The sequence below is a fragment of the Heptranchias perlo genome, chromosome 22 (genome assembly GCF_035084215.1).
Source record: "Heptranchias perlo isolate sHepPer1 chromosome 22, sHepPer1.hap1, whole genome shotgun sequence".
Classification (NCBI taxonomy): domain Eukaryota; kingdom Metazoa; phylum Chordata; class Chondrichthyes; order Hexanchiformes; family Hexanchidae; genus Heptranchias; species Heptranchias perlo.
The window spans coordinates 47,946,341-47,972,268 of NC_090346.1; the positions used below are offsets into that span (position 1 = coordinate 47,946,341).

At 45.2% G+C, this 25,928-nt stretch overlaps 1 protein-coding gene across 1 annotated transcript in view; it reads right to left on the bottom strand.

The window, feature by feature from the left end:
* cyth3a (cytohesin 3a) overlaps positions 1 to 15,734 on the bottom strand; it is a 71,224-nt gene extending 55,490 nt beyond the window's left edge. The window contains exon 1 of the mRNA XM_068003512.1: positions 15,556 to 15,734. Within this exon, the coding sequence (XP_067859613.1) occupies positions 15,556 to 15,574 (19 nt within the window). The 5' untranslated portion in view covers positions 15,575 to 15,734. The remainder of the gene's footprint in view (positions 1 to 15,555) is intronic.
* Positions 15,735 to 25,928: the final 10,194 nt, after the last annotated feature.

Sequence of the window (25,928 nt, forward strand, 5' to 3'; positions counted from 1 at the left end):
CTCTCTGGAATTTAGAAGAATGTAAGGAGTCGCACAACACCAGGTTATAGTCCAACAGCTTTATTTGAAATCACAAGCTTTCGGAGCTTTGCTCCTTCGTCAGGTGAAGTGAAGAGTTGCATAAAGGCACAGCATATATAGTCAGAGAACAATGCCTGGTGATTACAGATAATCTTTCTAACTGCCCTTTATCACACCTCGGCAGAGAGATAATCACAGCAATCAAAGGAGTGAATGGTGTTCAGACAGGTTAGTCAGGGAAACATTACATCCAAGAATACTGAGGTGGGGTCATCAGGGGTCAAATGTAGCAGATGCTGGGGTTTGTATGAAAAACAGATAACTTTTTTTTGCTGGAAATCGCAGCAGGTCCGGCTGCATCTGTGTATGGAGAACAAGCCAACTACGACTTGAGTCTGGATGACTCTACGTCAGGTGGGGTTACATGTAGCGTGACATGAACCCAAGATCCCGGTTGAGGCCGTCCTCATGGGTGCGGAACTTGGCTATCAATTTCTGCTCGACGATTTTGTGTTGTCGTGTGTCTCGAAGGCCGCTTACCCGAAGATCGGAGGCTGAATGTCCTTGACTGCTGAAGTGTTCCCCGACTGGGAGGGAACCCTCCTGTTTGGCGATTGTTGCGCGGTGTCCGTTCATCCGTTGTCGCAGTGTCTGCATGGTCTCGCCAATGTACCATGCTCCGGGGCATCCTTTCCTGCAACGTATGAGGTAGACAACGTTGGCCGAGTCACAGGAGTATGAACCGTGCACCTGGTGGGTGGTGTCCTCTCGTGTGATGGTGGTATCCGTGTCGATGATCTGGCATGTCTTGCAGAGGTTGCTGTGGCATGGTTGTGTGGTGTCGTGGACGCTGTTCTCCTGAAAGCTAGGTAATTTGCTGCGAACGATAGTCTGTTTGAGGTTGGGTACTGTTTGAAGGAGAGTAGTGGAGGCGTGGGGATGGCCTTAGCGAGGTGTTCGTCGTCATCGATGACATGTTGAAGGCTGCGAAGAACATGGCGTAGTTTCTCCGCTCCGGGGAAGTACTGGACGACGAAGGGTACTCTGTTGGTTGTGTCCCGTGTTAGTCTTCTGAGGAGGTCTATGCGATTTTTCGCTGTGGCCCGTCGGAACTGTCGATCGACGAGTCGAGCGTCATATCCCGTTCTTACGAAGGCATCTTTCAGCGTCTGTAGGTGTCCATCGTGTTCCTCCTCGTCTGAGCAGATCCTGTGTATTCGCAGGGCCTGTCCATAGGGGATGGCCTCTTTGACGTGGTTAGGGTGGAAGCTGGAGAAGTGGAGCATCGTGAGGTTGTCCGTGGGCTTGCGGTAGAGTGAGGTGCTGAGGTGCCCGTCTTTGATGGAGATTCGTGTGTCCAAGAATGAAACCGATTCTGAGGAGTAGTCCATGGTGAGTTCGATGGTGGGATGGAACTTGTTGATGTTATCATGTAGTCTCTTCAGTGATTCTTCGCCGTGGGTCCATAGGAAGAAAATGTCGTCGATGTATCTGGTGTATAGCGTTGGTTGGAGGTCCTGTGCAGTGAAGAAGTCGTGCTTGAACTTGTGCATGAAAATGTTGGCGCACTGGGGTGCAAATTTGGTCCCCATGGCTGTCTCATTGAAACATAAAAGATTATGAGGGGGCTTGACAGGGTAGATGCTAAGAGGATGTTTCCCCTGGCTGGAGAGTCTAGAACTAGGGGGCATAGACTCAGGATAAGAGGTCGGCCATTTAAGGCTGACATGAAGAGGAGGAATTTCTTCACTCAGAGGGTTGTGAATCTTTGGAATTCTCTACCCCAGGGGTGCTGTGGATGCTCAGTCATTGAGTATATTCAAGGCTGAGATGGATAGATTTTTGGGCTCTAGGGGAATCAAGGGATATGGGGATCAAGCAGGAAAGTGGAGTTGAGGTCGAAGATCAGCCATGATCTGATTGAATGGCGGAGCAGGCTCGAGGGGACATATGGCCTACTCCTGCTCCTATTTCTTATGTTTTTAATGTAGCAGGGATGGAGCTGCAGCATACGTCAGTTGCAATAAAAGAACAGTTTGTTTTTGAAAAAACACTAAGTTGACAACATTGTCCATCAACTCCTACTGCATTAATCAGTTGCTCAGTAAATGGCTCATAGACCTATTGCACACAAGAGTTAGGAACATAGTAACAGGAGCAGGCCGTTCAGCCCCTCGAGCCTGTTCCGCCATTCAATGAGATCATGGCTGATCTGTATCTTAACTCCATTTATCCCCCTTAGTTCTGTAACCCTTAATACCCTTACCTAACAAAAATCTATCAATCTTAGTTTTGACATTTACAATTGACCTAGTCGCAACAGCTTTTTTGGGGAGAGAGTTCCAGATTTCCACTCCCCTTTGTGTGAAGAAGTGCTTCCTGACATCACCCCTGAACGGCCCAGCTCTAATTTTGAGGTTATGCCCCCTTGTTCTGGACTCCCCCACCAGAGGAAATAGTTTCTCTCTATCTATGACACTATGAGCTCAGTTTGAACCTCCTGAACCAGTGCTGTGTTTTTGAATGGGAATGGGATGCTCAGAATCTTTTCCTTTTGATCACACAACTGATTGTGTGATCATTTAAGTCATTGTTAAACAAGCAAGGATGGACCCAATTTGGAAAATGGCTTGGGAGTTGGGTATGGTTCCTAAATCGAACTCAACATTCCCTTTAGGAATTTTCCATACTTAACAAGTTAGACCTTAAATACAGAAAAGAAATGTTAACCTTCACAACAATGCAAAATAGTTTACTGGTCCCTGTGCTTTCGAGCTGCCCCCTTTTCCCCATTAATAGCGCAGAAGAGAGGGAGCGCATGAGAAAGATGTAAGGACTTGCACAACAGTTTAACAGTTTTATTTTAAATCACATGCTTTCGAGCTTACCTCCTTCGTCAGGTGAGTGAAGGGATTCTAAAAACGCATATCATATATAGTCAGAGAACAATGACTATATATGATATATGATATATGATATGTGTTTTTAGAATCCCTTCACTCACCTGACGAAGGAGGTAAGCTCCAAAAGCTTGTGATTTAAAATAAAACTGTTGGACTATAACCTGGTGTTGTGCAAGTCCTTACATTTGTCCACCCCAGTCCATCACCGGCATCTCCACATCATGAAAGAGAAAAAGAGAGAGAGAGAAGAGAAGAGAGAGAGAGAGAGAAAAGAGAGAGAGAGAGAGAAAAAGAGAGAGAGAAAGAGAGAAAAAGAGAGAGAGAGAGAGAAAGAGAGAGAGAGAGAGAGAAAGAGAGAGAGAGAAGAGAAAGAGAGAGAAGAGAGAGAGAAGAAGAGAGAGAGAAAGAGAGAGAAAGAGAGAGAGAAAAGAGAGAGAGAAAGAGAGAAGAGAGAGAGAGAGAAAGAGAGAGAGAGAGAGAAGAGAGAGAGAGAAAGAGAGGAAGAGAGAGAAAGAGAGAAAGAGAGAAAGAGAGAGAGAAAGAGAGAGAGAAAGAGAGAGAAAGAGAGAGAAAAAGAGAGAAGAGAGAGAGAGAGAGAGAGAAAAGAGAGAGAGAGAGAAAGAGAAAGAGAAAGAGAAAGAGAAAAAGAGAGAGAGAAAAAGAGAAAAGAGAGAGAAAGAGAGAAAAGAGAGAGAGAGAAAGAGAGAAACTGCATTTATGTCGTGCTTTTCAATGCCTTGGGATGCCCTGAAGTGCTTTACAGGCAATGAAGTCCTACTTGAATTGTAGTCACCATTGTATTGCGTTCCGTTTACTGACTGTTGCTTTTCGACCAATGTGAAACCAGTCTATTCCCTATGGTGAGAATAAACTGTGACATTGCAAAGGAAGCTGGGATAGCTTCCTCGCCCAGTAGCATTTCCTGATACATCTGCCAAAAGAATAAATGTAGGTGAGGGGGAAAAAACAAGGAAGAAGTTAAAGAATGGACCAATGGGTGGGGGGTGAAAGGAAGCTGGTGAGGAGAAAGGTGGGTTAAAATTACTGTACTATAGCCTGGGATATTGTGTACGAGCAAGTTAAGAAAAGTGAAATGTAAAAAAATGGGAAAAATTATTCCTGCTGTGTTCTCACCAGTGCTTGTTTAACACAGAAGAACACACAGAGGGATCAGGACACAGGGGAACCATCACAGTAAAAAGCCAAAGTAATGCAGTACTTACAATTTTTTAAAATTAAGTAACTGGCAAAGTCATTGAGGCATGCTGTAATGCTTCTGATTACTTGTCGACAAGGGCGTCAGTGGGTAGCACTTTTGCCTCAGAGTCAGAAGGTCGTGGGTTCAAGCCCCACCCCAGAGGTTCGAGTACGTAATCCAGGTCGACACTCCAATGGAGTGCTGCACTGTCGGAGGTGCCGTCTTTTGGATGAGACGTTAAACCCCACGGCCCCGTCTGCCCGCTCAGGTGGACGTAAAAGATCCCATGGCACTATTTTAAAGAAAAGCAGGGGAGTTCTCCCCGGTGTCCTGGGTCCAACATTATCCTTCAAACCAACATGACTAAAATACAGAGTATCTGGTGATTTATCTCATCGCTGTTTGTGGGATCTTGCTGTGTGTAAATTGGCTGCTGCGTTTCCCTACATTACAACATTTCAAAATGTACTTCATTCGCTGTAAAGCGCTTTTGGGTCATCCTGAGGTCATGAAAGGTGATATATAAATACAAGTTCTTTCTTTATAAATTTTCGCAGAGCAAGCAATAGAAAAGTGAGGCCTGCGCATTTATTTTAAGCCCATCACTGGCATTAGTCCTATTAATTTCACATCGTGATTATGGATTTGGATTAACAGCTTGGCTTGCTTCCAATATTTTGCTCCCAACACTACAAGCAAGCATTTGTTCCAGTAGAGCTGAGTCAAACAATTCTGAAGAGACTGTTGAAAGAATGATCTAAAGTTGCTCGAAAGAAGTTGGAAGGTTATAAATATCCAGTGTTGCCGATGACCTCATTTAGCTTTATGGAACCAATACTTTATAACAAACACACTTAAACCAATACACATTTTGAGAGAGACTCAAACTGCTTTATATCATATTCTCCATCACCAAGACCACCTACTTCCACCTCTAACATCGCCCGTCTCCGCCCCGGCTTCAGCTCATCTGCTGCTGAAACCCTCATTCATGCCTTTGTTACCTCTACACTCGACTATTCCAATGTTCTCCTGGCCGGCCTCCCAGCTTCCACCCTCCATAAACTTGAGCTCAAAACTCTGCTGCCCGTATCCTAACTCGCACCAAGTCCCGTTCACCCATCACCCCCTGTGCTCGCTGACCTACATGCGTAACCGGGAACGCCTCGATTTTTAAAATTCTCATCCTTGTTTTCAAATCCCCTCCACGGCCTCACCTCTCCCTAATCTCTGTAACCTCCTCCAGCCTACAACCCTCCGAGATCTCTGCACTCCTCTAAGTCTAGCCTCTTGAGCATTCCCGATTTTGGCCCTAAGCTCTGGAATTCCCTCCCTAGACCTCTCCGCCTCGCTCTCCTCCTTTAAGACGCTCCTTAAAACCTCTTTGATCAAGCCTGTCCAAATATCTTCTTACATGGCTCAGTGTCAAATTTTGTTTGATAAATCGCTCCTGTGAAGCACCTTGGGATGTTTCACTACATTAAAGTCGCTATATAAATGCAAGTGGTTGTTTATAAGCTCAGGTATACATTGGCCCGTCCTGCATTCCAGGATATCGGCACTGGTGACTGGTTCCTGTGTTTATTCTCATCGCACTGACAGGCTCATAGACCCCCGAGAAACCTAGTCTACAAGTCTGTGGCTGGGATAAGTTAACCGAAGTCAGCAGAGTGAACGAGAGTTGGTTCACGATGCTTGCTCTCCTCAAATCCAAACGGAAATCTCACCAACGTGAAAGCAGCTTTAACTTAACTTAAACTGCTCCCAGGACTACTCTTTATTGTTATAATAATGCCTCTCACAGTTTGGCCGAATTCTAGTTATGGTGGTTATGTGACTTTTTCACAGTTAAAACAACAACTTGCATTTACATCGTGCCTATGACATGGTAAAATCTCCCAAGGCACTTCACAGGAGCGATCATCAGTCAAAATCTGACTGCGAGCCACATAAGGAGATATTAGGACATGGTGACCATAAGCTTGGTCAAAGAGGTAGGTTTTAAGGAGCATCTTAAAGGAGGGGAGAGATGTAGAGAAGTTTAGGGAGGGAATTCCAGAGTTTGGGTCTAGGCAGCTGAAGGCTCGGCCGCCAACGGTGGAGCGATGAAAATCGGAGATACGCAAGAGGCCAGAATTGGAGGAAGCGCAGAGATCTCGGAGGGTTGTAGGAGGTTACAGAGATAGGGAGGGAGCGAGGTCATGGAGAGATTTGAAAACAAGGATGAGTCCTCGCAATAGACCTGTGCGGTAGGAAAATCAGGTCCGGATCAAGCAAGCTGCACACCTCCAGAGTTAAACTGAGGATTAATAGAGTGGAGGCTAGCGACACATGAGACCTGGTGGAGCAGAAATGGGCAGGTTCAGAAGGAACCCATTGTTTTTTTTTTAAAAAGTAAAAGCACTAAAAACACAACAGTTCAATAAGTTCACTACATTTCAGATTACATTAGTTAACAGTGGAAAAGTCCAGTACATTATCCAAGCAATGTCACACTGGTTACGACCCTACTGAAGCATAAAATTACAGAGAGAAATTAATAGATTAAATGAATGGGCAAAACTGTGGCAAATAGATTTCAATGTAGGCAATTGTGAGGTCATCCACTTTGGACCTAAAAAGGATAGATCAGAGTACTTTCTAAATGGTGGAAAGCTTGAAACAGTGGAGGTCCAAAGAGACTCAGGGTCCATGGATCATTAAAATGTCATGGACAGGTGCAGAAAAATAATCAAAAAGGCCAATGGAATGCTGGCCTTTATATCTAGAGGACTGGAGTACAAGGGGGTAGAAGTTATACTACAGCTATACAAAACCCTGGTTAGACTGCAACTGGAGTACTGTGTTCAGTTCTGGGCACTGCACCTTAGGAAGGACATACTGGCCTTGGAGGGGGTGCAGTGTAGATTTACTAGAATGATACCTGGACTCCAGGAGTTAAATTACGAGGAGAGATTACACAAACTAGGGTTGTATTCCCTGGAATTTAGAAGATTAAGGGGTGATTTGATCGAAGTTTTCAAGATATTAAGGGGAACTGATAGGGTAGATAGAGAGAAATTATTTTCTGCTGGTTGGGGAGTTCCAGACCGAGACTAGGGGACATAGTCTTAAAAATTAGAGCCAGACCTTTCAGGAGTGAAATTAGGAAACACGTCTACACGCAAAGGGTGGGAGAAGTTTGGAACTCTCTTCGCAAATGGCAGTTGATGCTAGCTCAATTGTTAATTTTAAATCAGAGATTGAGAGATTTTTGTTAACCAAAGGTATTAAGGGTTATGGAGTTAGGTCACAGGTCAGCCATGATCTCACTGAACGGCTCGAGGGGCTAAATGACCACTTCCATTGCTGTGAAGGATGCAGGAATTTCTATTCTGATTTAGATACCCCATCCCCCCCATTATTGAAAGCAAAAGGAAACTTGGCAAAGACTCACAGCGTGGTCAGTCAGTGCAATTGAGTACAGTTGTGTAATTGGCACCACCTAGTTCCTGCTGCTTTAGTCAGATTAGCATCCTGTGATCCATTATGTAACTTATTCCCACCCTACCCTTTCCTTCATCAGATCAGCACAAAATTAAATTCTCATTTGACCGACTGTACTCGACTGTGGGCATTTTTCCAGATTTTCCTCTCCCCTATCTCTTTCCCCCCCCCCCCTCCACCTCCTCTTCCACCCGTACTGATTGTAAATTACCATACAGTTCCCTATCACTGGGACAGGCCAGAAGATAGAATCATAGAAGTTTACAACATGGAAACAGGCCCTTCGGCCCAACATGTCCATGTCGCCCAGTTTTATACCACTAAGCTAGTCCCAATTGCCTGCACTTGGCCCATATCCCTCTATACCCATCTTACCCATGTAACTGTCCAAATGCTTTTTAAAAGACAAAATTGTACCCGCCTCTACTACTGCCTCTGGCAGCTCGTTCCAGACACTCACCACCCTTTGAGTGAAAAAATTGCCCCCTCTGGACCCTTTTGTATCTCTCCCCTCTCACCTTAAATCTATGCCCCCTCGTTATAGACTCCCCTACCTTTGGGAAAAGATTTTGACTATCGACCTTATCTATGCCCCTCATTATTTTATAGACTTCTATAAGATCACCCCTTAACCTCCTACTCTCCAGGGGAAAAAGGTCTCAGTCTATCCAACTCTCCCTATAAGTCAAACCATCAAGATCCCTTCTGGTCCTGTATATTCTTGGATTCCTATATCTATTTGGAGTAGAAAAATCTACAGGGCCAGTTGACATGCAAGGATGATACAGCCTGAAGCCTACCTGCTCATTCCCAGTACATCGGCTGACAGTGATACAATTGTGTTCTGCCAAACAGGATATCCTTTGAGTTTGTCCAGTAGATTGGAGATAGAAAGAGAAGGAAACTACTGTTTTAAATTGTTCATATTTTATGCTCACTTCAATCCAGATATATGGATTTTTCACATGCTCACTAGTGTGTAAAACAGTGCCAAAGAACAAACAAACTTGCATTTGTATAGCACCTTTCATGACTTCAGGGCATTCCAGTGTCAGTGAAGTAATCTGAAGTGTCATCACTGTTGTAATGGAGGGAAACACGGCAGCCAATTTGTGCACAGCAAGATCCCACAAGCAGCAATGAGAAAAAATGACCAGATAATCTGTTTTTAGTGACGTTGGTTGGAGGATAAACACTGGCCAGAACACCGGGGAGAACTCCCCTGCTATTCTTCGAAATAGTGCCATTGGATTTTTTTACGTCCACCCCGAGAGGGGCAGACGGGGCCTCGGTTTAACGTCTCGTCCGAAAGACGGCATCTCCGACAGCGTGTAAATTTATACGCACGCGAATGGACAGATGTAATTTCTTTCATCTTCTTTCTTTGTTCGTCTGTCCCATTTCTCTGTGGCTGTTCTACAATGACAAGAAAACTGCCAAAGTCAGAAAAGAAACAGGCTTAAAAAAAAAGTGGGAGAAACTGAATCCAGAACAAATAAGGCTGGCAATCAAATGGAACATAAACCCAACACTGACAGAAAAACACCGCGAGATGGTCTGCACACAAACTGGTCTTCTCATTCCCACAGCAAGTTTTTTTGTTTACAGAAATAATTATTCAGTTTTACTATACAACATCGGTGTGATGGGAATACCCTTGTATCAATGTATCCTGGCACAGGGATGCAGCACCAAACACACCACACCATATGCCAATGGTACATGGCTTCACAATCTTGCACACTTCAGCTCCCAAATCAGTCACCTCACTATCCTAAAAAATACCAGAATGGAGGCTCAGCATAGTTCTACGGGGAGAAGGCGGGGAGAAGAGGGGGCGGCGGGGAGAAGAAGGGGGCGGCGGGGAGAAGAGGGGGCGGCGGGGAGAAGAGGGGGCGGCGGGGAGAAAGAGGGGGCGGCGGGGAGAAGAGGGGGCGGCGGGGAGAAGAGGGGGCGGCGGGGAGAAGAGGGGGCGGCGGGGAGAAGAGGGGCGGCGGGAGAAGAGGGGGCGGCGGGAGAAGAGGGGGCGGCGGGGAGAAGAGGGGCGGCGGGGGAGAAGAGGGGGCGGCGGGGAGAAGAGGGGCGGCGGGAGAAGAGGGGGCGGCGGGGAGAAGGAAGGGGGCGAGGGGGGAGAAGAGGGGGCGGCGGGGAGAAGAGGGGGCGGCGGGGAGAAGAGGGGGCGGCGGGGAGAAGAGGGGGCGGCGGGGAGAAGAGGGGGCGGCGGGGAGAAGAGGGGGCGGCGGGGAGAAGAGCGGGGAGGCTGCGGGGAGAAGAGGGTGGCGGCGGGGAGAGAGGGGGCGGCGGGGAGAAGAGGGGGCGGCGGGGAGAAGAGGGGGCGGCGGGGAGAAGAGAGGGGGCGGCGGGGAGAAGAGGGGGGCGGCGGGGAGAAGAGGGGGCGGCGGGGAGAAGAGGGGCGGCGGGGAGAGAGAGGGGGCGGCGGGGAGAAGAGGGGGCGGCGGGGAGAAGAGGGGGCGGGCGGGGAGAGAGAGGGGGCGGCGGGGAGAAGAGGGGGCGGCGGGGGAGAAGAGGGGGCGGCGGGGAGAAGAGGGGGCGGCGGGGAGAAGAGGGGGCGGCGGGGAGAAGAGGGGGCGGCGGGGAGAAGAGGGGGCGGCGGGGAGAAGAGGGGGCGGCGGGAGAAGAGGGGCGGCGGGGGAGAAGAGGGGGCGGCGGGGAGAAGAGGGGGCGGCGGGGAGAAGAGGGGGCGGCGGGGAGAAGAGGGGGGCGGCGGGGAGAAGAGGGGGCGGCGGGAGTGGAAGAGCTGTGCAGCTCCTAGTGTACTGATAGAAAACTCCAGAGCCTGCGTGCAGGCCACTTCCCACCCTCTTAGCTCAGAGGTGCCATGATACAGGGACGAAAATAGAGAGAATTACATGCTCAAGAATAAACCATCACAAATGCAGGCATTCTGTTTATAATTTCCTTATGGAGGTCATTAGTAAACATAATGAAAACCAAGCACTGAACCCACTGGGGCTCCACTAGTCATCGCTAACCAGCTCCATTCCCATAAACGCCCTCTGTTTCCCTCCTACGCACATAAACAAGTGCTCCATCTTCTCCCCAGTGACCACTGCGGTTACAATTTTCCAACTGTTCCTTTTTCTCCCCGAGTGTTTTTTTAAAATTAGCCTGAATATGCTATTGTTTACCATCAGATGTCCCTCCTTCAAGTACCCAAGACATTTTTCTACCTTAGGCACGGCTCTGAGCTCCCTCTGAAAAGCTTCGATGCGCATCAATATACCTCCTACTTTTTTAAGACTGCAGGTGTTCCAATTTACTTCCCTTCCAGCTGTTTCTGGACAGCACTCAGTTTCAATTTAATGGTTTGTTTTAATAATATATTTTTCCTCCAGTGATTATTCTCTAGCTCCTACTTTACTGTAGAAAAAAGCCACTCTTGGAAATATGGTACATTCATTTTATAATTTGACTCTTGCCTTACCCTACCATGATGTCAACCCCTAATATCCAAGAGTTTTTCAAAGCCCCTTAGGTTTACTGCTATCTAATATTAATATAATATAAATTATATAATGATCTAATAAAGTGCTTGTCCTGGTCCCTTCTTAACATTCGAAAGCAAAGGGTTGTATTTCTCCATGAAATCTGCCTCCTCCTTTTCTCGATTTCCTCCACTCCTTTGGCCCACTTTAACCACTGTACAATGGTCTATGACTAAGACATTCCCCTTTACAGAAACACTTGCTACTTTGCTCTTCCAATTCCATAATGATTTGATCATCATCCTAGGGGAGTTTTAGTCTCCCACCCTTCGCTGTTTCAAAGTTTCCACCCAAACTAATTCAGGCAACTCTCCATCTACCCTGTCACTGAGCATCTAGGAAGGTTACCCCTCTCCCTACTTTGTGAGATAAACCTGCTAGACGGTCATCTTCAGTTTTGCACCATTGTCTCGGATAAAAGATACTCATTCCAAAAAGGTACATTTCAAACTCAGTTTCTTCAATTCCTAACCTGTTAAAATATTGTTACCAGATTCTACTTCATTTTTATTTGATATTGATATTTTAGCCCTGCCCATTCCATTCCTATCGAGCTTTCGAATATACCTTCTATTTATTTCACCCTGCCATCATCAAGGCTCTCCAAGCTTCTTAACACACCGCTTGTTACAATCACCTTCTGTTTGTGTATGGCTCCCTCAACCACTTTCAAGTCTAAGGCATGTCTCGAAAAACATTCTCTCCCCTTGTTAAATGTTGCCAAAAACTACACTCACACACTGCTCGCGCTGACACAAAGAAAATAAATGCACTTCTTTTTGAAAGTTAATCTTCGTTTTAGGTGCTTGCCAAGTCTACAAAAATGAAATACCATAGATTCTTCCACTGATGAAATAAGTTTAACCCCAAAATCAAAACAAACCAGCATCCTTCAACATAACTGCTCTAGGAAAAGCATCAGCTTGCAAAGTGACTGTCACATCTTGCTTGCAACAATATTTTTCAAAAATTATTTTGCAACACTTGCATTAAACTAAAAATGTTTTGAAAAGACCTCAAAATTGCTAAGATAGTAAACGGCAATTTGCAACAATTAAAATGGTGTGTTGTAATAAAGGCGTCTGCATAAACTTGCATGGATGTCTACAAGCCACCCATAAACCATATACCGAATACCAACAATCTCACATGTCAAAGCACATCAATAATAGGTGCATGCTACACATCATGGACCATTGCACAACACTTGCAAAACAGTTACCAGAAATAAGGTGGGATTCAGTTCATTTAATATAGCTATTCAAAAACTATTTGTTTTCTACAAAATCAACAGTATTTTTAGTCTCTAGATACTCAACCATAAAAATACTAGATATACGATCAGTCAAGTTATATAGATGCATTCCTGTATTTTACAGTATATCAACGCCAAATATTAGAGAATTAAAAATTCCTTTACTCCCCTTCTGTTCCTAAAGACACCTACACAAGATGGGGGTATAGTTCAACAGGCAACTCTTCATGCACAAGCCTACACAGTGACTATGAATAGGCAATTCAACAGTGGGAGCATCACATCATTCACACTGCAGCAAAAATCACTGAATTGTAATTTCCTCTCCCCCCCCCCCCCCCAGGGACACTGAGGCACTTAGATTGTAGTCCTACTATCATCCCCAGTCAGAATCAGTTAACTCAGTACACAGCAAATATGGGATGTTCCTAACTTATCTGAATTAAGGAATCTATGGGATTCAAGCCCAGCCTATTTCCTTGCACCTGCACGATCCATTTTGTAAATGTCCACTGGCTCCAGCTCCCACAGCAAGAGCCAAGACTTACCCCAGCCTCATGCAGCAGATAAACCAGAGTATCCCCTACAGCGAGAACAGACCAGTTTCAGAGCACCTTGTAGAGATATCGCTCTCTCTCTCTCTCGCAATAAAAAAAAGACAAACATTTGTGGAGCAAATGAAGCAAGAGTCAGAAAACAGCAGCTGGAGAGAAAGGATTGGTATCGAGAGAAGCAGCCTGACAGCGAACAGCGAGTTCGATACATTACAGAAAAGCGTTTGTTGAAAACAAAACCGCAGCTGCAGGAATTAAACAAAACATGGGAACTATTTTTCACAGTCACACGTATTCAGGAAGGAGGGAAAAAAAATACCCGAAAAATAAGCTGCGATCCATAGAAAAAGCCTCCCCGGGATATAATGTAGACGGCAAAAATCAGACGTGGGTTAGTAACAGCAGGTTTATCTATGTGGTAAGCGAGCTGTATTCCCAACATAGAGCGAGGTGAGAAGTGAAATCATCCACTGCCCTCGGCTGGAAGCATTTTTTTTACAAGATTATTTTGGAAGAAGAAACATGTTACGTGTATTTAAAAAAGACAATGACTGAGGCTCGTGTGACCAGTCTGGTCATTTGATGAAGGCACAGGAGCCGGGGATGAGCGCTTTTGAAAATATCTTGAGAGGGTGTTGGGTGTTACCTCAAGTGAGGGGGGGGGGGGGGCTGAGGTAGAAAATAGTGTATAAGTTTCTTCGAAGTGCAATGTGTTAAGAAGGCCGTTGTAGCAACTATTTTACACAAAGGAAGATTCTACAAATAGCAATGAAACGAGTAACTAGCTTGCTCTGGTGTTGGGGCAAAGCAAACTGCTTCCCTGCTCTTTGAATAATACCAGAGGATCTTTTATAGGCGGACCATGGGAGTGCAGCAATAGAGCGTGTTATGGTGGAACGATTGCGGTAGATCGTGCACCGTATGGCTGTGCGAAACTGCTGATACTGAGACAAGATTGTGTTCAGAGAAACTCGAACGGGAGAGCAACGACTGCACTGAGGAGAATGCGGTGTTGTGACATCTATGGTCAGCCAGGAATGCTGTCCGACTTTAACAAACCCCATCAGTCAACGTGAGAAAAACATGGAACTAAATTAACTACAGCATTCCCAACCTACGCAAAATTTACAATGTGATCATTTCAAAAAATCCTGCTAAAATAGTTACACTGTCAGCCTGAAGACAATGAACGGTTGAAGGTCACAGGAATGTAGATTAAAGTGTACAACAAAATCCAATAGATAACTGTGCATATTTGCCTGTGTCAAAGGGCAGCTTATCTCTACACAAGTGTATCCTGAAAGCTCGTATGTTTGATTCTGGAAATAGATGATGTAAAGTACAAAATACATCATATCTTTCCAGTTAACCCAACTCACCCACTCAGTCTTTCTTCCCCCGCCCAAAATCCCCCCCATCCCGATTACTGATCACTAGCCAGTGATCCCTGCTGGAAAGTGGGAGTTAGATGGTGGGAGGCAACAGGATTGGGTTTGGTTCTTATGCTCCTCGCAGCCTGTTAACATGCACGATCTAGGTTCACACTACTGAAGGGCCACTTGGACAAGTTACCAAGGAGCTTGAAGAGGCGGCAGGACTTCCCTCACCGCCGCATGAGTTCGAATGAATGGTGTCTGGTTGCAATGACTGATCAAATTGCATTACGAACAGAGTTTAACACACACGGATACACAGACACTGTTAGTCACCTACTTCATTTGGATAATAACGACCTTACAGTAAAACAAACCACAGTTGTCACTGGTGATAACGAACCATGATAACTTGTGACAGGATTGGTTTTAATTGCACAAGTTTGGTACAACAACAACGACGACAAAATTGCGAACAACGTAATCTCATCATTTAAAAACCAGGAATAACATTTTAAATAGAGAATTAATCCTTAAAGTCACACAATTATCCAACAAAGTAAAAAAAACATTTCAAATTTAATTCCGCGATTGAGGTAAAAACACACACCCCCACTCTTCCCCCTCCAAAAAAATAGACGGGCACCAATACAATAAGTATGCAAGATTGCACATATTCGTAGTTCTGAGCCAAATGCAAGTTTAACGCACATCATCGCTTTGCAGCCCGTCAACCGCCGTTTGTCCAGCTCGTCCGAAACATCTTATCCACAACAAGTTTATATAATATTAAAAAAATAATATATATGTAAAATAAACACGATGCGAGAGGGAATGAGAGGCCCGTTATTTGACTGGGAGGAAAACATTTTCCACACACACACACACACCGCACCCATCACCAGCCCGAGTCCTCTCCCTCTCTCCCTCAAAACAAAACAATCTGTAGTAACGGGGCGCCCGGAGACCAGCGAAAGCAGTGGGCGAGACAATAGGATCGCTTCAGGACAAACAGCCGAGGGGCTGAGGGGGAGAGGGGGGGAGAAGAACGAATAAAAACAACTTTGTGCGGTTGGAGAACGCATCCTTTCGGCTTAAAGAGACGATCGCTGCTCGGTTTATGTTGTGGTTGCGAGGCGACCAGGACAAAAAGCCACTCACTCACTCACTCACACTCACTCACTCACTCACTCCCTCCCGCTCGAATAATAGAATCCGGAGACCGTTCGTATTGTAACAAAATAAGTAGCGATTCCTACCTGGTGTATCTTCTTCCATCCTCGATACAATAACAAAGCAGGAGGATGAGGGAGGGGAAAGGAGACGGAGCGATTAAGCTGGTTGACTGACTGATTAACTAACTAACTAACCAGCTGACCGGCTGCACGGTGCGTTGCCCGCCGTGTTTTGTTATTAATCGACTCGAGAACCACAGGAACGGGCAGGGGGGGGGGGGGGGGGGGGAGAAAAGATACAGCGGCCTCCGCCTACGTCACCCGGTCACGTGGCGCCGCTGACGGCCCGCCCTGCACGTGACCAGGCAAGGCCATTCAAGGGGGAGGGGAAAGGGGAAGCGCCTCCGGGGGGGAGGGGGCTGCCGTCCCATTCATAGAACCGCAGAGACTGGCCATTCAGCCCGTCAGCTCCGTGCCCCAGTGGTTTTTCTTCACCAGCCTTAATCCCGCTCCTTCCCATAATGTCCCTGTTTTTTTTTCCAAAACGATCTAATTTCCCCTTTTGAAATGATGTGTTGATTATCATGGAATCTAACGGCACAAAAGGAGGCCATTCGGACCATCATGCCCGTGCCGGCTCTGTCCAAGAGCTATCCAATTAGTCCCACTCGCCCTGCAATTTTTTTTCCTTTTCAAGTATATATCCAATTCCTTTTTGAAAGTTACTATTGACTCTGCATCCACCCCTTTCAGACAGTGCATTCCAAGATTTGTGACAGGGAATTACAACAATTTGCATTTATGGTGCACCTTTCGTGCAACCTATTTTCTTGGATCAGGGTTAATTATACTGACAGGGTAAGTCCTAGTGATAATTCTGCTCAGCAGAGAAAGAGAGACTGCCCTTGCACAGCCAGGGAATCCAGTGGGGCTGCAGCACCAGACAGGGGACAAGCTAATGTTAAAGATGGCTCAAGCCCTATTTACAAATTTCAGATTCAGTGGTGTTGGTCACTCCAGTAAGTGGACTCCCATGTGCAGGAGTTCACCCATTCTGTCAAATATCTAATTCTACAATAGCATAACCTGTTGATGTAACAATAGGACCTCCTTGTGATTTGAACTGGATATTGCATCCTTCACACTTGCTCTTGTGCACTTCTCCAATCTTTTATTAGGCGGACTGATTAACACTTTAGTGAGATTAGGCCAGATACGAAATGTTAAGGTGCCTTATTGCGCAAGCGGTGAACATATAGAGTAACACTTGTAACAAAATCTCACTAATTCCAACTAACTTCAGTTTCATCCTTGTGAACAAGAAAAATAACAAACAACGCCCCTGTCCCAATTAGCAGGCTATATACACTTGGCTTTTATCCTGTCTTAGCATTAAATGGGACTAAGATATACACTGGGCCTGGTCAGTTCTCATCATAGGGTAACCTGCCTGGTCCTTATTGGCCTCCCTATCAGCAGATTTCACCAACTGTACTGGAACATGTGGGCCTTTGTTCTTTCAATTTCTGTCCCACAGAAGTTGGGGGCATGATTTCTGATCCCTCTCCTTTCTGAAGATTGGCCAGGAGAACTGCCAAATCAAGCCTCCTACTCCATTCCCCCGTCCATTTGATATTGGCTTCATGCAAAGCTCAACGGGAAGGGACATTCCTTCATCGGATACCCCCACCAGATCCGCCACACACCTACTGCTTCCATTTGTTCATAGTGAATTACCATTCATTCATTCATTCATAGGAAACCCTGCCCTACGCACTGCTAATAGCTGCCATTCATTGATTGGTACCCCTACCCCTCAATTAGTGATACAGCCGCCATTCATTCATATATACCCTCACACACTCTGATTGGCTGATATTCATTTATAAGCCATTGAAAGAATTTTTTTTTTGGAGACACTATTTTTGTTGCCAATGTGTATTTGCCTTAAATTAAAATGTTTTTTTAACAAATACTAAATTGTTACGTGAAATACTGCTATTTTTGTTACTCTTTTAAGTTATTTTTAGAGGATACAGTTACCCCCCTTTATAGAAGCAAAACAGGCTGAAATGAAAAAAAATCAAACCAACACTAGATTCTTTGTTACACATTAGCCTTCCTATCAACATAAATAGTCACCATCTGTCCTTTGATCTATTACAGTTGGACTGCACGAGTTAACTCTGTTTATGCTGCAGGAAACGGTATTTACCAATTAGAATAGAACACTTCAGCCACTGGTGTAAAAAGCCGCTGTGCTTGTTTTTGTTTTTGCAATGTGCTTCTTATCCATGTAGCTTCAGAAATATTTTTAAACTTTAGGGAATGGTTCTCTTTAGCTCCTGCTCTCCCAGCCTCTCAATCGCCAACTGCACAGGTCGTGGAATTAGTCAGACGTGTTGCGAAGATATTGCTGGAAATAGTATTTGTTTATCATGTGGTGGGACTGAAAGGTTTATCTAGGGTCAGTCCTGACCTGCTGCTGTTGAAAGCATCGGGTGGGGTTCACCACTTCTGCACTCACCAAACGCCCGAGTTTCCACCCTCTACTGCGAGATAGTATCCATCCTTTCATTCATATATAGTTTATCTCTCCCCCTTCCCCATTGGAATAGAAGTGGTAACTCCCAGCCATTGTGTTATGTCGTGTTACTCATTGTTTTGAAAGAAAAAAGAAAGACTTGCATTTATACAGCGCCTTTCACAACCTCAGAACGTCCCAAAGCGCTTTACAGCCAATTAAGTACTTTTGAAGTGTAGTCACTGTTGTAATGTAGGAAACGCGGCAGCCACGTTTACGCACAGCAAGATCCCACAAACAGCAATATGATAATGACCAGATAATCTGTCTTAGTAATGCTGGTTGAGAGATAAATATTGGCCCAGGACGCCAGGGAGAACTCCCCTGCTGTTCTTCAAAAACAGTGGCTGTGGGATCTTTTACATCCACCTGAGAGGGCAGACAGGGCCTCGGTTTAATAGCTTATCCAAGTCTCTGGAATGGGACTTGAACCCGCAACATTCTGACTCAGAGGCAAAAGTGCTACCCACTGAGTCATGGCTGACACTCCATTTTGTTTTGTTTTAATAAGGGTCTTGTTTCCCTTCTCCACCCCGCCCCCCCCCCCACCTCAAAATAAATCGAATAGATTCCCTAATCCAGCCTGTCCCATTTCACAACAGATCGATAAAGTGACACACCATTGTTTCTGTCACTGTGCTGTGTGCTGGCTGAGAAACTGGACTGGATTCCAGGTGGGTTCCGGAACACAAAGCTGCAGTCATCTCAACCTGCCCAGCCTGCAAAGCGGAGATTCAGGAGGGCAATTCTTCCTTGAATTAAAAAAAAGATTATTTGCAATGGAATCAATGTGAGGGATTCCACCACTTGTAGCTTCCCAAGGTACAGAAAGGCAAGTAATATACGTAACACCACAGCCTTTTCCAACAATATTTACCAATATACAAACACACACACACACACACACACATATATTTATAGTACATATTACATAGAATTTACAGAACAGAAAGAGGCCATTCGGCCCAACAGGTCTATGCTGGTATTTATGCTCCACACGAGCCTCCTCCCACCCCTCTCCATCTCACCCTATCAGCACACCCTTCTACTCCTTTCTCCCTCTTATACTTATCTAGCTTCCCCTTAAATGTATCTATGCTATTCACCTCAACTACACCTTGTGGTAGCGAGTTCCACATTCTTACAATATATATTATATATATATATATATACACACAAATGTGCCTTTAATAAAAAAGGTTACGGGCTCCCTTGATGACTCAGTGGGTAAGGGCACTGCGTGATATAGTACTGAGCTACACAGGCCAGAAAGATCCCAGGTTTGATCCCAGCTAGAATTGGCCTCAGCATCGTTGCACTAGGGAGGGCTAGTCATCCAAGCAGGAAGACACTAGGTAAACCCTAGATTCAGCTCCCGGGAACTGTTCTGAATTGGTAGATCTGAGCTGTAGTGTCTTTAGGGTTGCTCAGATTGACCTCAGTATCCCTGGACTAGGGAGAGGACAAAACTATCCAAGGATTCCCCTCAATTGCCCCTGGGTGGGCATTGGGTCAGGACAGGCTCAGGCTCATCTGTGATACTTCCATAGTGGAATAGCTCCTGAGGTTTAGGCTTGCAGCAGAAAAATGGCAATTTATTTGACACTGGGCATCAAATTTAAAGATCTGAGTCATCAGGTAGTGCAGCTGGTCTTTATATACTAAATAATGCCAAAAAGTGGACACATCATGATTGACTACTTTAAATGAATACATCACAACTAAGAAATGCAAAAAGGAAATAAAAGTTTTCTTTGGCATTCTTTATGCCTCATTATTGAAAGTTGCCAAAGGCCCCAAAATCTGCTTATGATATCACAGCTGTAACATCTGGCATTCTGTAGCAGGAGTTTGTTAACTTCAGCACAATATGTGATGTACAAGTCGAGATGTGAATCACAGCACTGGGGGACATCTCCTCAGTCTGTGCAGCTCACAGTGTGTCATACCTGCTGGCTGGAGCATGTAGGAAAGTAAGTCAAATGAACAAATTTGGGTTGACGTAAAGAGTGCCAAAACAAGCACAGATATTAAAAGCTTGGCTCAGGAAAATGCAGTATGGTGAAGATATTCAGAATATCAATTCCAGAAAAGTACATAATTTAAATCTCTGGGCACATCAGCATTGCTCTCTCATGTTTACACAAATTGTAATCCAGTGCACAGCGATCACATTATGTCCATAGTATGGGGGCGTTTGTGCGGAAGTGGCTGGACACAACTCATTCTGTAGTAGGTCAAACCACTTGTGGAGTTCCAAGTCATATCTTCCCCCCCACTCTCCCATCCAGTATCTTCCTGGCAACTGAGAGCCAGGTATATGACAAATCTCGGAAACATCCCTAAGCACATCTGGCCTGGAGAAAGTCCAGTCAAACACATCAAAATGGCAATTCAGAGTCCCCGGGTGGTCAGACGGAACTGTTGAATGAGCCTGTCTACTTTAATGCAGTGTGAATTTGTTTTTTAAATTTTATTGGAAGTATACAGTTGTATAAAGCTTTGGCATTTGGAGAACTGCATCCAGTTCTGGGCACCACACCTCAGGAAGGATATATTGGCCTTGGAGGGGGTGCAGCCCAGATTCACCAGAATGATACCGGGGCTAAAAAGGTTAAATTATGAGGACAGGTTGCAGAGACTAGGCTTGAATTTCCTTAAGTATAGAAGATTAAGGGGTGATCTAATTGAGGTGTTTAAGATGATTAAAGGATTTGATAGGGTAGATAGAGAGAAACTATTTTCTCTAGTGGGGGAGTCCAAAACAAGGGGGCATAACCTCAAAATTAGAGCTGGGCCGTTCAGGGGTGATGTCAGGAAGCACTTCTTCACACAAAGGGGAGTGGGAATCTGGAACTCTCTCCCCCAAAAAGCTGTTGAGGCTGGGGGTCAATTGAAAATTTCAAAACTGAGATCGACAGATTTTTGTTGGGTAAGGGGATTAAGGGAAATGGAACCAAGGTGGGTAGATGGAGTTAAGATACAGATCAGCCATGATCTAATTGAATGGCGGAACAGGCTCGAGGGGCTGAATGGCCTTCTCCTGTTCCTACATTTCTAGGCCTTACGGGTAAATCACAAAATTGTGAAGGACATTCCCAACAGAGTGGCTAAAACAAAAATCTGCGTCCATTTTTTGCTAAGAGCCAAAAAACTAAGAGTAATGCATTAAAGAGGAGCACATAACACGCCCCTCAGAAAGAGATTGTTTTAATTCCCCCTTCCTCCCCGGCTCGCTGTGTAAATGCACCAAGTGGTGTGCTACAGAGCTACAGAACAGGTTCAATGTGTAAGTCAGGTGATCTCACCTGGGCTGTCAATCACAATGCCTCAATTGGCCTCAGTGCCTCGAGTCTAGGGAGGAAAGAGAATTTTTTTGGTAAGAGCTACTGATCCAGGTTATTTACTTATTTGTTCTTGGGATGTAGGCAACACTGAGGAGGCAGCATTTAGAATCATGCAGCACAGTAGGAGGCCATTTGGCCCATCATGCCTGTGCCGGCTCTTTGAAAGAGCTATCCAATTAGTCCCACTCCCCTCACTCTTTCCCCATTTTTTTTTCAAGTTATATGTCCTATTCTCTTTTGAAAGTTACTATTGAATCTGCTTCCACCACCCTTTCGGGCAGATCATAACAACTCGCTGTGTAAAAAAAATGTCTTTTCATCTCCCCTTTGGTTCTTTTGCCAATTATCTTAAATCTCTGTCCTCTGGTTACCAACCCAACCACCAGTAGAAACCATATCTGCCTTCTATCTACACCCTTCTGGAGACTGTCACAGTCCAGGGGGGAGAGACCATGGTTTGGAGTTCCAATCTACCCAATCTCTCCCCTCATGAGGGACTCTGACTCCTTGTTGACTGCCTCTTGTGCCTCACCCAAATAGCCCAATCATCCCGTGTTAACAGAGTCCTCCCATGACCTCTTCTGGCATTTGTCCAATTGTTTAAATGCTACGATTTGTGTCTACACTTCATTTTTAAATCATCGCCAAAACTTAAAAAGAATTTGAAATGACTTTAAACGAGTGCAATTTGAACTGAGGTCAGGGAGGGAAAAGTTTTATGGCATATGATGGATAGAATACTTAAGGATCACAGAGCAGGCCTCAATTCAGTGGCATTACCAACTAGGGTTATACAAGTACAAAACACTAATGCTAACACTGCATTTTCTTTCTCAAACCAGTACAAAAGTGGATTGGGTTCAGAAGACTAAACACGTCCTCTCAGCAAAAAGAAAAAGGAGAAAAAGAATGAACTTTGGAATTTTGAGCAAGCAGGAGGATCTCAATCATATCCGTTAGTATTTCGGGAGCCTGGAACCATTACACTGGTCAGTTAACCCTAGGTGTACCAGAATTTGATTTAACAGAGCATGTGCAAAATTAGGTTTTTTTGGCAATTTGTTTAAAGATTATAAAACAAAACTGGGGCAAATGTTAAGAGTGACAATTCACAAAATTTGTAGAATAAATGTTAACAAAAAAGTTAAATCTTTCATTTAGGATGATAAGTCCCGTTAAACTCAAAAGGGTTAAAGTATTTGTTTGGAAAGCTAGAAAGGAACATCTGATACTAATGGGACCAGGCTGTAGTCTCTTCCGACACATTCTCTCTGGTTTCCTGTTGGATTTCATTCTTTGGCCTTTCCTATTTGTTTAACGTTTCTTTTTTTGGCTCCTATTTTCCCCCTTTTCCCTTTAAACTTCTAGTTTTCAGATTTATCTTCAACAATCTTTTGTTTTTGTTGCCAAAAAAAAAGCAAAGTCTCAGTGAACGAATTGGAAAATAAAACAGGTATTGGACAACCTTTAACAAACTTGAAACTGGTCTCAGTCGTGTTTCAACTCATCTGCTTTTTTTCAGAATTTCCCGGTTTACTCAAACCTGCATTCCTAGGACCAACTGATGCATCGTGATCTGGACAGGTTGTAGAGTAGTAGGTTCACATCCTTGATTGTTGAGTTACGTTGTGGAGCGGAGGCCCCAGAAGGAGGGTCACCCCAGCCTGTCCAAGTACACTCTCTGGTCTTAAGGCACCGTTGTAACTTAGGAGCTGGTTGCCCACTTGCCTTCTGGGGCAGTCACTGTTACAGTGAAAGGAGAAGGCATGAAAATATCTTGAAAATAAACGCTGCACTTTTCTATTAGCATCAGACTAAGGTAGACTGGTCGGAGTCCAGGGGACTGGCCAGGTGGCCACCAAAACAGGAGTGGGAGCAAGTGAGCAAAATTTGGAGCCCCAGTGACATATTGCATCAAGAGGTTGTGTAGATGAGCAGCAATGACTGGCCCAGGAAAATGTAAGTTACGGGAGTAACTTAACTGTGACATGTCACCAAGCCTGATCCTGTTCTTACCCAAAGTCCACAGATGCACTTTCCGGCAAGGATGACTGGATAATGGTTAGGACTCAATGTCCACCCCTTTCAGTGTCAGCCGCGGCTCAGTGGGTAGCACTGAGTTAGAAGGTTGTGGGTTCAAGTCCCACTCCAGAAACTTGAGCACAAAATCTAGGCTGAGAGTGTCAGCCTAGGTTAGTACTGAGGGAGTGCTGCACTGTTGCAGGTGCCATCTTTCGGATGAGATGTTAAACCGAGGGCCCTGTCTTCACTCTCAGGTGGACGTAAAAGTTCCCATGGCACTATTTCGAAGAAGAGCAGGGGAGTTTTACCCGGTGCCCTGGCCAATGTTTATCCTTCAATCAACATCACTAAAAATCAGGTTATCTGGTCATTATCACATTGATAATTGTGGGACATTTTTGTATGTAAATTGGCTGCCACATTTCATACATTACAACAGTGACTACACTTCAAAAAAAAGTACTTAATTGACTGTAAAGTACTTTGGGATGTCCTGAGGTCGTGAAAGACGCTATATAAATGCAAGTCTTTCTTTTCTTTTCACCACCTGTGGCTGTTGTATGTGCAATCTACAGACTGCACTGCAGCAACTCACCAAGGTTACTTCGAAAGCACCTCCCTCCCCTGCGACCTCTACCAACGAGAAGGACAAGAGCAGTAATGTCGTGGGAACACCTCCTAAGTCCCCCTCCAGGGTCGTGCACCATCCTGACTTGGATATATGGCCCCCCCCGTTCCTGCACCGTCACTGGGTCAATCTCCTGGAGCTCGCTACCTAACACCATCGTGGGTACGCCTTCACCACAAGGACTGCAGCAGTTCAAGGAGAAGACCCACCAGCACTTACTCAGGACGGCTAAGGATGGGCAATTAATGCCGGCCTTGCCAGCATCGCCCATATCCCAAGAATTTTGTTTTTTTTTAAAATTAGGAACCCTGGCTGATTTTCTCTTTTCCCAACACAGGGGTCTTGTGGCTAATTGTAGCACTCCTTGGCTGGGATCAACTAACGCAGCGTGGATCGGGGACTGAAGCCGGGCCCTTCTGGTCTGCATGGCTCAGTACCAGACTGTATGGTGTATTAACCCATGGAAACATTGGAAGGGATTCAAGACGAGGTCTTCAAATCATAACGAGCCGGAGGAGATGCAGCTAAAGGTAATTATTGTCATTTAGATTTCATTAGAAAGGAAAGACACCAGTTGCTTAAGAAATTTAGAAACACAGCATGATTTTTTTTTCTCCTCTGTTTTAAAATGCATTTTAGAAAAGATTAGGGCAATAATCCATAGCTCTTAAAAGGCTTTGCAAAATGGCCATCACTCCAAGGCTGTTTGCAGTGTGCCAAAGCTAGAGTTTAAGCCAACTGCTCACAGATATGAGACAAGAGGGAAATTCCTAATGCAAGCAACTTTTCAAGGTCCCAGTACTGCCGACTCGCAGAGGGCGACGGTCATGAGGTTTTAAGATTGCCGATAGACTCCATGCCTCCTTTCAGTACCACGCCCCATTTCTATTTCATCGTCACCCTAATGCCCACAGGGGACATTCTCAAACCTCTCCCTATTCTGGTCTATAACCACTCTGTATTATTGTATTAGATTAACCAGCAGATGGGAAGTAAGCAAGTCTCCACTCCCTGAATCGGCACCTCCACATGATGGTACTGTGACGAATTCGTCAGTACAGACCTCGAGTCTGCAGGTCCACCTCCAGAATTTTCTATCGAAGCAGCCGTCAGGTGCTGTTACAACCCACCGATTAGGTAAACAGGCCACAGCCTGCTGTGAGGGATGTGTCATTGCTTCTCTTTTTATGATAGACGCAGGGAATGGGAAAAACCCACTCACCTAGGAGGTGGGGAAGGGGGCGAGCAATCAGCAAGTTTATCCAGTGAACAGTTCATAGAATTACATAGAATTTACAGCTCAGAACCAGGCCATTCGGCCCAACTGGTCCATGCCAGCTCCACACGAGAAAAGTTCAGCCATGCAGAACAGGAAGGTACCAACAACAACTTGTTATTTATATAGCGCCTGTAACGTCGGGGGGAGAAAAAAAACGATACTTTGCAAAGACCGAGTGGTCAAGGGTGGGTTTTTTGAGAATTGAGATGATGACAGCAGTTCTGAAAAGGATGGGGACAGTACCTGAGGAGAAAGAACCAGTTATAATGTCAGCTAGCATGAGGGATAGGAAGGGAAGTTGGGTGGTCAGTAGTTTAGTGGGGATGGGGTCAAGGGAGCAGGTTCCATCCATGGTCTGTCCTGAGTTAGCTGATCCCAATGGGGCCAACAGTAAGGGCACTACAATTGGTCTCCTGAGGGGGATATATTGGCCAGAGTTCCCGCCCCTGATCACTATCCAGCAAACTCTGCTGGACAAGCTCATGTGTGGCTGCTGAGTGGTCAAGATTGAGTTTGAGTGTGATGCCTCTCACGGTCGAATTGCCAGCCAACACTTACTATCAAAGCCTGGGGTAACAGAAAGAGCCTGGTGGTCAG